This window comes from Falco cherrug, chromosome 1 (assembly GCF_023634085.1).
Source record: "Falco cherrug isolate bFalChe1 chromosome 1, bFalChe1.pri, whole genome shotgun sequence".
Classification (NCBI taxonomy): domain Eukaryota; kingdom Metazoa; phylum Chordata; class Aves; order Falconiformes; family Falconidae; genus Falco; species Falco cherrug.
The window spans coordinates 111,690,113-111,706,643 of NC_073697.1; the positions used below are offsets into that span (position 1 = coordinate 111,690,113).

At 44.0% G+C, this 16,531-nt stretch overlaps 1 protein-coding gene across 1 annotated transcript in view; it reads left to right on the top strand.

Annotated features, from left to right (window-relative positions):
* Positions 1 to 1,025: 1,025 nt before the first annotated feature.
* Positions 1,026 to 16,531, top strand: part of AATF (apoptosis antagonizing transcription factor) — a 55,641-nt gene continuing 40,135 nt past the window's right edge. Inside the window, exons 1-4 of the mRNA XM_055720403.1 lie at positions 1,026 to 1,130; positions 3,510 to 3,698; positions 4,359 to 4,775; positions 5,417 to 5,554. Of these exons, the coding sequence (XP_055576378.1) occupies positions 1,046 to 1,130; positions 3,510 to 3,698; positions 4,359 to 4,775; positions 5,417 to 5,554 (829 nt within the window). The 5' untranslated portion in view covers positions 1,026 to 1,045. The remainder of the gene's footprint in view (positions 1,131 to 3,509; positions 3,699 to 4,358; positions 4,776 to 5,416; positions 5,555 to 16,531) is intronic.

The following is a 16,531-nucleotide window of genomic DNA, read 5'->3' on the forward strand; positions in this document are numbered from 1 at the left end:
AAGGATCCACCCGGTATAACTAACCCTGGCGTAGGATCCACTGGGTGTAACTAACCCTGCTGTAAGGATCCACCTGGTGTAAGTAACCCTGGTGTAAAGATCCACCTGGTAAAACTAACTATGGTGTAAAGATCCACCTGGTGTAACTAACCCTGCTGTAAGGATCCACCTGGTATAACTAACCCTGCTGTAAGGATCCACCTGGTGTAACTAACCCTGGCGTAGGATCCACTGGGTGTAACTAACCCTGCTGTAAGGATCCACCTGGTGTAAGTAACCCTGGTGTAAAGATCCACCTGGTAAAACTAACTATGGTGTAAAGATCCACCTGGTGTAACTAACCCTGCTGTAAGGATCCACCTGGTATAACTAACCCTGGCGTAGGATCCACCTGGTGTAACTAACCCTGCTGTAGGGATCCACCTGGTGTAAATATCCCCCTGGTATAACTAACTATGGTGTAAAGATCCACCTGGTGTAACTAACCCTAGTGCAACTAATGCTGGTGTAAGGATCCACCTGGCATGACTAACCCTGGTGTAGGGATCCACCTGGTGTAACCAGTGTGCAAGGCCTGGGGCTCGCCGAAGCACCTGCCCTCCAGCAGGCGAGGGACCCAGCCTTCGGCCACCACACATTACCCTACGGGACAAGGAGTTCGTTAATTCAGTTATTAATTCAGTTCTGTGCAGCCAGTGGCGCTAAAAGAAGTGCAACGCTGACTTAAAAGAAATACTTGCAGTATTCGGAACTATACAGCAGAGCGTTGCTGTTGCACCAGTACCAGGGCAGTATTGAGGCGGGTAATTTTATTTATCGCTGTTTTCCCTGGCTGGGCACCTCAGCCCCGAGGGCCGCCTGAGGCAAGGCGGCCCCTGGCGAAGCCCCGCGGCCCGCTGGGCCGGCTCCCCCCCAGCCACGGCGGCCCCGGGACCCCGGCCCCTGCGCTGCCGTCGGGCGGGCGGGCGCTAGGACCCGGCCCCGTCCCGCCGCTCCGCTCTGCCCCGGCCCCGCCCCTCCCTCTCGCCCGCCCTCCCGTGAGAAGATGGCGGCGCCCTTGGCGCAGCAGCTGCAGGAGCTGCTCGACCCCCGGCCCAGCCTGCGCGACCCCGAGGACGACGCGGAGGAAGGTGAGGGAGGTCTGGGAGGAGGCTTTAACGCCCGCGGCTGGCGGGGGCGGGCTGGGGCGGCCCGGGCGCCGCCAGGACCTGCCGCACGTGGTGCCGCGGCGGCGCTGGGCCCAGGCCCGGGGCCCCCTCAGCCCCTCGGCCTCCTCCATCGCTGTCAGCCGCGGGCGGGGGCCGCTCCCCCCGCTGCGCCCCCAGCCCCGGGCCGCCCCCGCCCGCCAGGAGCCCGGGAGTGGGGCTGCGGCGGGGCCAGGGTTCCCTCAGCGGTCGGCGCTCTCTTAGGGATCGGGGCTCCCTCGGGGGCCGGCGCTCCCTCAGGGGGCTCCCTCGGGGATCGGGGCTCTCTCAGGGGCTGGTGCCCCCTCAGCACCACGCAGGCTCCCAGCAGGCCAGGCTGTGCGGGGCCAGACCGGGGAGTGGATCCGGCTGGAAATTGCCAGGGAAAGAGCCATAAAGGCACAGCGCCGGGGCAGGAGTGCTTCCCCCGCTGGGGCGCGGCGCGTGGTGGCAGCCCCCTCGGCACACCCCATGCCCCGAGCAGGCCGCAGCGCACCGCACCTGTGTCCTTTGACACTTGCCAGTGAGCAGTTGTCAATTTACATTTTTAATCGACCTCGTTTTGCCTTAGTTGTGATTTTTGAGACGTTTCGTCCCGTTCCCCGTGACATGTAGGTGGCGGTGTCATCTTCGAGGTTTCCAGGCTGGTGCCTCGCCTCTTGAGATAGCCAGTTCACCGTCACATGCAGGCAGCGCCTGGCTTTAGGAGGTGCGAGGCACAAGTCGTGGTAAACATTGTGCCAGCTACCCTGGTTCTGCTATACAAGCATATATGAGAGCAGTAGTATCTTGCAAGCAACGTTTTAGTAACCCCTGAGGAAATTAGTGTAGTTAGCAAAGGCTTTTTCCCATTTTAGTAATCACAGTTTAGTTTCAGACTTCATACAGGGCGTAGATGTAGTGTTAGCAACATGGTGTAACAGTGGAGTTGGCAGTCCAGGGTTAACGGTGGGACTTGGTGATATTAAAGGTCTTTTCCAACCTAAATGATTCTGTGATTTTAGTGGTGCCAAGACTGAGAAGGCCAGAAGATCCGTCGAACGTCACAGGTCATTCTGCATCTGCCCCTCTTGCCTGGTCATTCCTTGGTGCTGAGCATCTCACCATCCTCCTGTACCTGGAGTGACAATATTTAGACCAGATCTTGTTGCTTTGGTTATGAGCAGGAGGTTTTTTTCCTTTCCCCCTGCTTCTGCTTCAAGTAAACACTGTATGTGAGGCATTAACATTTCCAAACACACATTAAAAGAGCACTTAGCGATGTTCAGCCAGTTGGATCACTCAATTGGTTGAACAAAGCTAACCCTGTAATTTTGCATACAGAGTGTCTTGCACATGAATGAAAATAGGGAGGGAGTACAGTATGATGTGTTTTCTTTGCTGGACTGTCCTATTCCTCTGTCTTGGAGAAGATGGGTATGAAAGAGATTAATAACCACAGTGAAATTAATTTATCTGTTTAGGCTTTCTAAAATGTTGACATATTTATATGGCTTGTATGTATAGCAAGAGGTCAAAGTGCATCTGAATTGCCTCTTTTAATCTGTAAGCGTGAAGTGAGTGAAGGCATTCCAGCTTCGTTGAGCCCTTCACCTGGAGGACTCTACTTCTCATGAGACCCTTGTGAATCCGTGGAAGGGCTTAGATAAGTCTAGGTTGTTCAGCACTTCATATGCGTTCTTTGAAATAAAGAGGAGTCAGGGAAGAAAGTGTAAATGTAGGCAATATTCATTAAAAAAGAAAATCAGCAGGATTTTTTTGGCATTTGTTAATAAACATCAATCTCTGCATTGTGGGTGAGCCCTGTGGTACCAAGTGTGTAGACAGAGCAGTCCAGAGTACTGAGAGGGGCGTTTAAATTGGTCCGTTAACATCTCCCTTTCTCCTGCAAAGATTAACCTGTCAGGTGGGAGAACACCTTTGGCTGCAGAGAGGTCACAAGATGTTTTCTGGAAAATACCCTTAGAGCTGTCTTATCTCTTCTGCTAAGTCTGAAGTGTTACTTTCCTCAGTGGTTCCTAGGCCGGGCTGGTGTTGATCTACACAAAACCCAGCTTTGAGGCTTTTTCTCTGCCTTTGATTCCCCAGCAACCTTTCCCTCTTTGCAGAAAATTAGTGTACTGGCTTTCCTTTGCCCAGCAGGAAAGAGCTTTGCTCCCTCTCAAAACCCAAAAATCAGACTTTCATGTGAGGCCGTGTTGCCCCCCAGCTCACCTGTTTGTTTGTAGCGCATGAGGAGTTTTCCGTGGCCCCTTCCTGCAGCGACTTGTAATTTGAAGCTCTCTTCAGTTTAGACACCCCTCCCTCTCTTTTTCTTCCCCACAGCTACAGTTGCTAAAGTGATTGACAAATTTGAGGATGAAACTGCAGATGACATTTTGCCTGTTGGTAACATACGAAAAAAAGTTTCAGCATCTCTCTTGGAAGCTGATAAAAGGTACAGTGGAAAGGCTACGTCTCGCAAAGCTTTGAGGGAAGAACTCTGGGGTGATGCTCTGTCTGAAGAAGGATCTGGTAAGAAATCTCATTTCATTCCCCTTTTCAACAGACTAATCAAAATTCGATGTTGGCATGTTAACTGAGCTAGTGCTGTCTGTTGAACTGAGGCGACAAACTTAAGGTTCCCATTACAGGGCAATAAACAGATACAATGAAGTTGGACATCTTGAAGTGCCTTTCCAGAATTCAGGCTGTATTTTTTGGCCTGAGGGAAAGGGAAATCCTAAAGAGGAGGTCACTTCTATAAATTGAGGAAAGAGTGTGACTAAGTTTAAGGTGAGGTTCATGCACTGACTGAACATTGTGTGGAGGAAAAGAAACAGCTCCCATTTTTAAGCCAATATATCTTGGGGACTGCAAGTATATACAGATTCTTATATTAAAAATGCATATAGCAAATTCTGACCATGTTGTTTGCTTATCATGTCATTGTTTAGTGGGAAAGCTGAGCCATGGATCTACTAATCGTGGCTGCAGAAAATGTGAGCTGAGATCTTTTTGTGAATATGGCCTTGCATTTCCATTTTTTAGCCAAAACAAAGAGTAGCATCATACCCAAATAAAATGGAATTTGGAGCTCAAGTAGCCCAAACCATTAGCTATTGATGATGCATCCTACAAAAGTGGCACATTCTGCTGGTAAGCAAATAATTTTTTTTCCCTTTTAATTGTTAGCTGAAGAAGCATTAGATGAATGGTACAGCAGCAGCGAAGATTCAGAAGAGGATGACAGCTTAGGCACTAAAACAAAGGAGAAGCCCAGCAGTGCTGGCAGTGACCAGGAGGATGACTTGGAAGATGATGAGGAGACAGATCTGTCTGTCAAGGCTAAGGCATCGAAGTTAAGTTTCCAGAATATCACAGACTTTGAGAAATTTACAGAGGGGATGGATGATACAGGAAGCAGTGAAGGGGAAGATGATGACGATTCCAGCATGGAAGAAGGAAGTGAGGAGGAGGAGTATGGGAGTGAAAACCACATTGATATAAAGGAAACCAAAGACAGTGAAGATGATGGGGGTGTGATGACATTCTCGAAAGGACAAGAGGATGAAGAAGTAGAAAAGGGAAAAGCTGTGAGGAACCAGCTAGGTTTGTGCATGTTTGCTTTGTGTTTTGACAAGACTTTCACCTTGCTGACACTATAGAAACTGGCCATGTTAGGAACCGCTTCACCATGTTAACATGCTGTTAGCATATTGCATGTGCATGCTACAGCAGCCCTAGTCATTTGCAAATGTTCTGCCAAATCTGCTGTGCAAGCTGATGTCACTGCTGCTGCAAAATCTCATGTTATGAAGTGCATTTATCCACTGGCTTAATTGAACCAGTACTGAATATATTTGTGGGATGGGGACATCCTACGCTAGTAGTGCTGTGCAATGATGCTGATACTGCTTCTGTTTCTTTTCAAAATATAATATTGAATGCAATTTCTTCCTATCTGTCCTATTAAACTATCAAACTTCCACTTGCAGAATGTCCTTTTAACAGTAAAACAAAGGGATGGATCAGAGAATTGCAGTCAGGACCATAGGGTGGGATGCTGCTTGGTCCAGAGACGTTTTCTGGTACCAATTCTGTGCTGGGTCAGCGCATGCAAAGAATTGCCCTAACCTGGAGTAATTTAGCTCAAAGGAGAGGGCCTGTGCTGTTAAGTCAGCAGCTCCTTCAGAAGGAGCAAATGCTTTGGCTTGCTGAATAATTGTTTTATTTTCTCTTTTGTTATGAAGCACTGTGGGATCAATTATTGGAAGGGAGAATCAAGATGCAGAAGGCACTCATGACAGTCAACCGGCTTCCACAGCCAGATACCTACCCAATCTTCAGAAAGGAAGGTGGACAAGAATTTGACAATGCCGTCGAGAACTGTAAGAATTCTTTAACCTTTCTACTTTGGTTAGACTGCTGTAGCCAGTATGTTTTGCCTGTGGGGGAAAGTGAGGGCTTTGGGTTGCATGTCTTTAGTATTAGCTGTTGGTTTGTATTGCCTTAAACATTAATTAGATACTGTGCAAACAGAAACCAAAAACTGTTTGCTACCCCAAAGAAAATGTCTCCTGTCACCCGTGTGCGTATATGCCTAGTTGATCTCTGCTGGTGGCCTGTCATCACTTACGTGTTGTTGGTTAGTCTCAGCTCAAGTCCTGCTGTGATTTCTAGCTTGCTTATCAAATTTGGTTTGTGCTCTATCTTAGAAATAATAGGTTTGGTTATTGCTGTTGGGTGCCGCGTTAGGATGCTTCTTTGTCCAGAGACACCTTGTGGTACCAATCTTGTGCTGGGTCAGTGAATACAAAGATTTGCCCTAACCAGGAGTAATGTAGCACAAAGGAGAGGGCCTGTGCTGTTTGATCAACAGCAAATATCTTTTCAGCTTGGAGCTGCTGCTTCTGTTTGTTTTTTTAGGATTACTATTAATGATACCAAACTGATGAAATTTGTACTCGATTCTCCAATATGGCAAATACAGTGTGCATGCTCCACTTGATAAGTGCAAAGTAGTCAAAAACCCCATAAAAGTGTGTTGTGGGTCTATTTAATTTTTAGGATTGGACGCCTTTTTTTCTAGTCTTAAGGAAATCCACAGGGAGATAAATGTCTGGTATGTTATCCTTAGGAATAAATGCTAACTACTTCAGGTATCGGTTGGTGCCCATTCCTCCCTGACATGTTATTTTCTGTCAAAACCCAGACAGATGACAGTATTTACAGAGCACAGATTGTTCTTTTTTCTGATCACACTGATCAGAAATTAATGAACTTCATAGGATATTCTTCCAGTGATTTGTGAATTATAAAGATAAGCTCAGTAGCATTTTAAAGCTTGCCAGGGTGGTTATCCCTTCCACTTCTATTTCTTCATTCCCAATCTTGAGATACTGTGGACTTCCCACAACGTTTGAGCCCCATAGGTGAGCACCCTGGGGAGCGTCACGAGAGGCTCCCTTATGGGAACCAGTTGGTAGGAAACACCATAGTGGTGCCTGCAGCCTTTCATGTTAAAGGCCGGAGGTGCATTGGGGCCATCTGCCTGGCTGTGGTTGTATATCCACTCAGCCACACCGTGCCAGTCGGTACATGCTGTAGCGATACCGGTGCGTGGAGAAATTTTAGCCTGGGCTGGCACAAGTCATCTTAAAACTGGGTTAGGAACTTCCACAATCATTGAACTTGACCCTGAATCTTGCCCCTACACCAAGTTTTGACTCGTCTTACAGCTTACGCCTGATTTGAACATGGCAGCTAATCAGCTTATCTGCAGTTAGAGCAGATGAGATAGTTTATATTTTAAAGTTAGCTCTGCTGCTTTAAATGAAATGATTAAAGAAAGAAAGGCAAACTCCCAACAATACTAAGCTGACCTTTCAGTGAAATACATGTTATTAATGTATTTAATGAGATGCATTACAAACTGCACTGAGCACCATGTTTCATTACAGGTCTAAAATGCAATATCATTAAAGACCTTTAACAGAAACAATGGTTGACATTTTGATATTTCCCATAAGCAAAATACATCCAAGAACATGGAGTATAATACTGTACACGGTACAGCAGAGAGGCTAATCTCTCAGTTGTCCAGAACACTAAAGGAAAATCCACTGTTAATAACTGCTCAGTGATTCCCTGCCCACCCTCTTCTCATAATCTGAACAGGAAAGTTGCCTTGGTACACTCTGATGTTTCTGGTAGCCTGGGTTCATGTTCTGTATTTCATCTGTAAAGACAGCAAGAAAATAAAGCTGGATGGACCTGTGCAAATTCAGCAGAGGAAGTGCTCGGACTGACAGACCAGAAAATAATGAATGTAGGAACATTCTTCTACTACTGCACTTGTTTAGTGTTCTGTGGCGCTTTCTAAGGGACGAAAGTTATATTCCTTCTTTTACTTATATATTTATATTTTAATTAAATCTGGAACTCTACATAAAGTAGGTTACAATAAATAGTAATTTTTTATAAGCTACGCTATTGTCCAGTGCAGCTACCTTTCACTGCCTTGCAAAGATGCTCTTTGCAGAAGTTACAAAGTGCCAAACATGAAATAAGGAGTAAACTTATATGTGAAGATCTTATGAAAGACTAGGGGGTGTAGCTGGTGTTACGTGGCAAGGACCCATTTCTCTCAGTTTGCTGTGTTGGGCGCTGTGAGAGGGACTCATGTCCAATCGACAGCTAGAGCTTTACCTGGTGGGCAGTCTGAGCTGTGTTACATTGTCACTCACAGAGCTTCTGCCTGGATAACAGGGCTGTGACCTGTTGGTTCAGGAGGTGAAACAAAGTCCTTTCTGAAAATATACATCATGATACATTTAAAGTTCTTTCATGAATTGATGCACCTCGATTTACAAGAAGGGGAAAAAAAATCTCACTTATTATAAATCACCTTCCAGTAAAAGTCTTAGTTTTTAGCTGATCAAGTGGTTTGGTGTAGTGGCTTCTATAAAAACAAATTTTTTTTTACTCGATTTTGAACAGTGATGTAATGGGCTGGGTGAACATTTGTGGACTCCTGAGTTCTCATCCCAGTTGCATTACCAGCTTATGGGTAGGATCCCATTCCTCAGGCTGGAAAAATTAGAAGAACTGTGCAGGAGAAAGTTTAAAAGATGAGTGGAAGAGAGGACTTCGTAAGTACTGAATCTTGAGATAATCGTGACATTGACACTGTTTTGGACTGGATGATACTCTTCTTTCAGGGAAGCCTCAGCACTTCTTTCCAAATCCAGAAAATACATTTGGCGTGCTTTCAGTCACCTTCATGGAGTACATGGAAATGATTTCGCGTTCAAGTTGCACGAAGCATTTGGTGCCAAAAGTCCTGACTCTGGGTGTACACTATAGCCAGCTGAAGGCAGGATGGCACGGACAGGTCTTGGCACCCAGGTCTCTCTGAGGCCCTGGACAAGTCCCTTGCATGTCGTTGAAAGCTGCCCCAAATGCTTTCAGTGACTTATCCCAAGTCCTTCCATTTCTCATGAAATTTCTGCTCTATGCTCACAGGAAGGAAGAATTTTTTGAAATGGAAAATGGTCCTTCGAGTATTTGCCTCTTTGGTATCTCCCACTTGTGACAACCCTTGATGCAGCCAGTGGTGGTAGGGAAATTCCCTGAGGGTTTGAGTATAATTGTGTTAAAGAGTAGACGGCAATGCTCAACAGAATTTGCAGTTTTAAAGCCAGATCTGAGTGAAAATGGTAAGGTCGTGCATGTTTTCCAAATTTTGAGATTGGAGGTTACAAAACCTCAAGTGTTTGATTTATTATTTTTGTAATCTTTTATGAAATAATTTTTAAAAAACAAATGATACAGTGTGCTTTGGACAGTCTTGGATTCCTGAGATCTCAGGTTCTGGTGGATGATTTACTGCAAAATTGCTTATAAATTGAAGTAGAAAATGTTTTGCAGACCTGGCAGCTTTCAGGCTTCACACCCATTTGTCACCCAGCATTTCCCTTTGTGTATAGAACAAGAATTAATTAGGCTGCACTGCAGGAAAAGTTTATGGCCATAATTTATATAGGATGAATTTCTGTTTAAAGAGACAGCATTGCTTTGTTTGCACTGTCTTACTTTTTCTTTCCTTTTTTTTTTTTTAATCTTTAATTATATTCCAGATTTTTTTCTGTCACCCCTTTTTACATACAAATTGGAGACCGAACTGTGGTCATGGAGCTCATGTTTATTTCTGTTTTGCATCCATGGAGAAAGTCTGAATGGTTTTTAATACTGAAATCACAGTGGCTGTGCGCTGAATGCGGGAATGTGGTGCAAATGTTTAACGTTTAATGCACTGCACACGTGAACTCCCACAGCTTACGTGTCTGAGATGCTGCTGCCTGGAGTGGTCTGTTTCTCCAAGATACATTTGTATTCTCTTGCACCGTATCTTCCAGTCTAGTCCAGGGCTTGAGATGTTGCCTCTGTTTGGGGTCTTGCACGTTCAATTAATGTTTTTCATAATCAATGCAAGTCAGAATTTGCAATCTGCTCCTGATTTGCACATTAAAGAGACCCATTAATTAAAAATTCCAATCCCTGGCATGTTCCCGCAGGATCCTTGCATTATTTACATAGAAAAAGAGTGCAAGGTGCAAGTTTCTGTGCTGTGTCTCTGCACAGATTGCATGCCTGCCATTCATATTTCTGTGTATGTTTTCAAGGGGGAGGAAGGTTAGGAGTGGATTTCATGAAAATGTCACCAAAAATTACCTCAAGGGCAAGAAAGAGCCAAAGAAGAGGTGGAAGCAATATTAGTGAAGCCACATCCAATGTCAGGAATTAACAGTTCCTAGGTATGAGGCTTGTTATGTTAAATCTTGATACAGTGACAAAACCCTCACAGCTAACTGGGGGGCAGGGGGGCAGCAGGAGCTTTAAGAAATGGTATCTCTCAATCGAGAAAGGCTAGAAGCTATTGTTCTATGTGCCCTGGGTAGCTAGGCTTCCCGATACAGTCATGTAGCTCTGTTTCTGCTATTTTAATTACTTTCTCTTTATAATTCTGGTTAAAAATACTAAGCTGGGAATTTTTCAGTGACTAGTAATTTATGCTCCACAAAAAGAGCTGGGAAATCTAGCTTTTAAATAGTGTAATATGTTATTTTAAGTTTTTAGTTGGCAAGATGAGGAGTTAAAAACATAGGGGAACTCGGGTGAGGATCTTGCGGAAGGCAAGATGCTGGTGGAAATCGCAAGACTTTAGAGGGACGAGTAGTTGTATATGTTTTCATATGTATATGCTTTCACTTTCCAAGAGTTCAATAGGTCCCTGAAATGTACACTACTGGCTGAATTTTTGTGTGGTTGTGGTTTTTTGTTGGTTGGTTGGTTGGTTTTTTGCTTTGACTTAATCTGTCAGTGGATTAAGAGAAAATACTGGAATCCTGCATTTCTATTTTTCAGCATAAGCTCGAGATAAATTGTTATGGAGAAATGGAGAAAATGCTGGTTTTGGTAAAAGTAGATATGCAGGGTCTGTAAGAATGGATTTGCTTGCTGAAGGAACAGAAAGTGGGGACAACAAAAATTAACTGTTATTTACACTTTGTAGAGCTGTGGAGAAGTTATACAAAGGTTTGTGATCAATAAGAAAATAAACTTGAATAAAGTGAATCAAATAAAAAAAAAATCAAATTAAATGCTCCATGTGCTTGCAAGGCCATTATCCCCAAACCTGCTTGGATTATTAATGTTTTAATGGAGCAGCAGCAGTGAGCTCTGCCTAGCAGCGGCCTGAACTTTTCAGCACAGTGCCTTGTCTACTGCTAATAGATACAGAATTGTATACAGCTTTTTAAATTCTGCTGAAATTTGTGCATCTTTTCTTAACTGACAGTGATGTTTGAACTTTGATTTGTATTCCCTGTAGTCAGCTAGGTCTTATTTTCCTGATGACTGTGATGTTACCCTAGACGATTCATCCATGGACATCCTCTGTGGCTGCGAGCTAGTGGCATTGCATCCATGCATGGAACACAATACCAGTGTTCCTTGTGTCCAAGGAGGGTGCATTATCCAGAAAAAACATTGTCTCCCCCATTACAGAGCATTTCTGTGGTATCCCCTTTGAAATTCCTCCAGAAGAATTGTTGCATTGGGCTCACAAAAGAGATGAGCTTGTATTGGAGTCAGGGCGTTGAAGAGTGCTGCAGTTAGCACAGCAGGCTGATGAGCGATGCTGCAGCCCGTGACCTTGTTCGCTCTAGAAGCAGACTGCACCAGGGCCTGAGGACAGTAGAATAGTGCATTCTTGCCTCTTGGGAATAAGTTAAATGCAGTGATGGAGACCAGTATCCTACCAGCAGTGCTCCTTGCAGCCTGTATGGTGTTGCAGATAGCGTGTTTCTTTGTGGCCGCTCTAGGGGTGCAATTACACCTTGAAATAGGAAATGGCAGTTGCTGCCTGAACAGTGGTTCCCAGTCCTGCCTTTCCTTCTCCATACTGAGTGTGGACTGCAGAATGGTAGACCGCGTGCAACTTTTACATCCTTCAACATGTGTTTTAAATGGGGTGCTGTGAAGAAAATTTATTCAAAAGAAAGATGTGGAAAGATGAAACAAGGGAAACGAGTGTGAGCTATGTGGAAAGTTTGTAGGAAGCAATCCTTATATGAATAATCTTACCATAGCCAGTTTCTTCAGCTCAGAGTCAGTTGCTGGATAAATTGTATTACATATTGCTTAGTTATTAGTTACCCTTAAGGTGTTACGTGTCTGAGGTGCAGCTAGCTGGAGGTTGCTGTTTAATCCTGTTTTATTAAAAAGTAGAGCCAAAAGGAGCACTTCCAGAACTTTGCAGGACTTGCCTGGGACTGCACAAGGCTGGGCATTTGTTGTCTTCCGGGAGATGAAGGAGATGCTGACTTTTTTATTCCTGTAATGTGAGGTCCAGGCAAACACTTTTCCTGACCCAGAAAAGTCTGTTTCTGGGGGGGGAAATAGGTGCATTTGTAGCCAGAGTGCTGGCAAAGGACTATGCTTCCACCTGGAGCTGTGTGGACCTTTCTAGTAATTGCCTGAGTTGGGCTCTTGGTACGCCAGGTTGGTTAACTGCTCCCGTGACAAATATCTGTGGCTTGTGACTGAACAGCACATTTGTGGATGAGGCCTCTTAAGGATGTGATTAAGAATCCCACTTACATTCATTGCCAGCAGGAGACCTCCAAAGATGCCATGTGTTTTCTGGTTTTACATTCTTGCATATTAAACATTGCTGTATAAATGCTTAACACTTAGTATCTTTCTTTTCTTCTGAGTTGGTTCTGTAATATTTTGCTGAAAAGGGACTCAACACTGGGAGAGATTCTATTTAGTATCTCTTCAGTGTAGGTTTGTTTGTTGGTTCTCAGTGTCTTTTTAATAGAGGATTTTTGCTGGGTTCTGTTCCTCTGATTCCTGGTCCTTAAAAAAAGTAGTAACTACATTCTGTACAACATCCAGGTAAGTCATGTCGAAGAAGCTCATTAAGCATTGACTAACTTTGAATAAGATAAGCCTGCTTTAGGTACTGGAGAACCTGTTTACTTCTACGCATCCTCCTCTCCACTTGTGCAGCATGCTCTGTCTGATGGGCTCACCCTCTGCCTCGCTCCTTGGCTGCACCTGGTTGTCGTTTTACACATCTGGTAGGAGAAAAGCTGTCAGATGAAATGTGCTTTGTTGACACAGGCTCCGGATTTTTCGGAGAAGCCTGCAGGAATCGGCTGCCAATAATTCACTGATAATTTTGTTATCATCTGTATTTGTGGATTACTTTTAAAACTAAAATGCATCCATACGTACATCTGGAGATGATAATGCATTAGTACAGAGCAGGGTAGGTGTCACAGGGGAGTGGGGGAGGAACTGAGGCACAGGGAGATTACACAGTTTCCAGAGGCACAGAGCAGTTACAGGATTAATTGGTGCTAGGCAAGATCATGGACTTAAATATATTCTTGCTTTGAAGATTTTACTGGGAGCCTGCACAAATGTGTGACAGCAGAACTGAGTTTCAAGCCTGAGTGTAAATTATTGTGATCAGATCTAGCCCACTTAAAACTGGTAGTTCATTTTAATTGAATTGTATTAGTCTAGACACTTTATGAATACAAAAAACATCATGCTTGTCGATTCATGCAGGGTTGAATTTGATTTAAATGGATGTGGATGCAGGTGTCCCCAAATTTCACCTTTCCTCTCTGATCTAATGAAGAATCTATTCAACTCCTTTTGGGACTGAGCCAAAGCCTGTTGACATTAATGAAGACTTTTCTCTCAACTGAAATAAATGAATGAATTGGAGCCTTTTCTAGAAATTTTACTGTAATGATCCTGTGCCATTGAGAGCTTTTAGTAAAAACTGGGGTCAGTAAGGGTGATACACTCCTGGGCTCACGGTTGGCCGTTCTGCATATGTGCCAGCAAGTGAGATGGTAGAGATACAAAGTGAGACGCTTTAGACAAAGGCACAGGTCTTGGTTTTGGAGATCTGTTGTTGTTCGTGTGTGTTTGGTTTGGTAATGGGGGTGTGTGATGTTTTGTGCATGTGCAGAATTTGGGCTTTGCAAGGTCCCAGGAAAATGTTTTGTGACTTCTTGTTACTGTCTGTGAATTGTTCAGAAATTCTGTGTGGGAGGTAGTGGAGAAGTGCTGGATGTTTATTTCACGTATAGTTTGGGGCTTTTTTTTCCAGAAAAAAAACCCCTCTTGCCCTTCCTCACTGAGTGCCAAGTGTGGTATTTAGTCTTTTTTGAGCGGAATTTTTGTCTGCTTCTCTTGTACAGATGTGGTAAAAAGGAAATGCTCCCATTCTGTAGGTTATCTCCATAGCCATACGTGTTGGACACTATTGGCGTTTGAGGTTTACTTTAAAGCTGTCATGAATTCTTGTGCAAGAAATGGTAGGAGAGTCCGTAGTTGTTGATCCCGTACAGCCAAACTCTGGACCATGGGATTACACCACACTTAAAGCACATCAAATAGGTTTGCCTACACTTGAGCTTCCCAGGATAATTAGTAGCTAATTAAATTGAGTTTAGCTAAATACTTGTGCATGTTAGCTTGTATACTCCACAAAAAAGATGCAGGGAAACAAAGGCTTGCAGAGCATCCAGACAAGCATGTGCAAATGTCAGCTAACTCGGATTAATTGGCAATTGGTTACCTTGAGATGGAAACTCGGTGCTTGTCATGATAAATATAATTAATGGCCTGGTATTATGTGGAGAGGTCAGTCTAGATGGGCTAATGTTCCATTCTGGCCTTAATATCTAGATAACTATGAAATTTCACATTTCCTCTTCCTTTCTCATTCTTGCATATGTACTTGGGGATTCCTGCCTCGCAGAGACGGGAATGCATGCTGTCAGCTTCTTTACATTTACAGTAATGTAAAACATCAGTTTTTATAAATCTCATTTTTACAAGCCCCATCCCCTCCCTGGTTTGGACTGATATCAGGAGATGATGGTTGAGGCAAATCAGTAGAGCATGAACTTCATGGAAGTGTTTCTCTTTCCCTTCTCAGCTTTCCCCCTCCCCCAGTCCCCACTAATAAAATCCTTGAATACCAAACCTTTTATTCTGTTGTTGCATCTAGTTATTTTCTTTACTTTTAGCAAACTCATCTGTGTCTGATCCTGTTGTCCTTACTGTCAAATGCAGTCATATTAGAGTGAAAGGGCTAAATTGAGTCTGTTCTGTAACTCTTTGGGAGTCAGTTGAACTGCTTGTGTGAAAGAGGTTTGCAGCATTGGCTCCTTTGTGCTGAAGGAATACAATTTTCCCCTCTGCAAAGGCTTTGCATCATTTGCATTCCAATGGAACCAGCAAATTGGGCCTTCGGTGTGGAGCAGACCTTTTTATTGCAATTGGCAGAAAAGTCGACCTTTTCCTACTGTCATTTGATAAAATTCCACAATCTTGGTGTTTTGGGAAGCGTGAAGGGAATGTTACTCCCATAATTCCCTAAAATGACCTGTACAGATTTACAAGTGCTTTGTGCTAGGATTCAGCTTAAGTGCGTGAGAAATGTGTATGTAACTATACCACCTCTAAAAAAAATCAGATCACTCTCTGCTGCCAGAGGGCTCTAGGCTGGCTGGTGTAGCTTCTGTCTGATGCTTATCAGTAGCCTTCTGCTTCTGTGCCATCTTGGGTTTGGGGCACCAGGATGTTCACTATCTGAAGATAGTGATAGTCCTGCCTGCACCATGTTGTTGCTCCTACGGTTAGTTATGCAGCGGGAATTACAGAAAAGCTGTTGTCCAAAGCCCTGTGTTTAAGATGCAATACCTGGAGGAATTCCCCCCGCCTTTTCCTGGCTGGTAATGTTGCTCTGCTGTTGGGAATATAGAGCAAGCTCCAAAAGTAATACTGACAGACTTCAGAATTATGATACACTGGAGCTCGGGCGTAATTCTTTGTTGAAGAAGTTAGAGGCCTAAAATGTTAAGGCTTATTGTTATTCTGAGTTGATAATCTCTGCCTTGCTTTAATAATTTTTCCTCATGCCTGGATAGCCTGCGAGTTGCACAATAATCACTCACACAGCTTTGTAATCAATGCCCAAAGTAATAGGATTCCGCTGGCCAACGGCAATTAATAAATTTGTGTCTTTTTTAAAACACTAGCAAGTCGGGCCTGAAATACGACTGACTGGCTTTCCTCATTTGCATATTTATTGCAGTGGAAAAATTCTTGCCGAATGATTGATGTTGAGCCTGCCTCTTGAATTCCAAACAGCACATTATTATGAAATGAAAAATGCCGGCCATACAGTTGATTAAAGTTGAAGACAGTGGAATCGGTGTTTTTTAAGATTGTGGGAGAATTAAAGGCATATTTTAATAGATGTTGACAAGAAGTGAACTAACAAAAGCAAAGCAAAGGATTTGCTTGAAAAGATTTAATCAAACGTGTTTCGTGGGGGATTAATTGCTGGGGATGACTAGTGCAAGTGGCTGGCTTGTGGATTTGAATGAGAAGTATTGTTCTCAGGCCAGCATATTGAGTGCCATTTTGACCTGTAGTTTAACTCCTGTCCCACAGTCGTTTGAAAGGAGTGAAAATTTCCCCTCTTCATCTGAATGTTGGGATAAACGCATGTACCAGATAAAGATACTCTTCATTATGTACGGCTATTAAAATAAAAGAGGCTTGATTCCTCTCCTTCTATTTATTTGCATAGTGTGACCGGTGGGCCGGGCACTGTGCCTGTTCCGTGCAGGGACACGGTGACTCTCCATGGTGGCAGGGGAAATTCTCCCAGTGCTGGGCAGCTCAGCTTTTGCTCTGTGTGTCATGGTTCAGACACCAGCATTGTTCCAGCTTTTCTGTGTAAGCACTTCATGCAGCCTGTG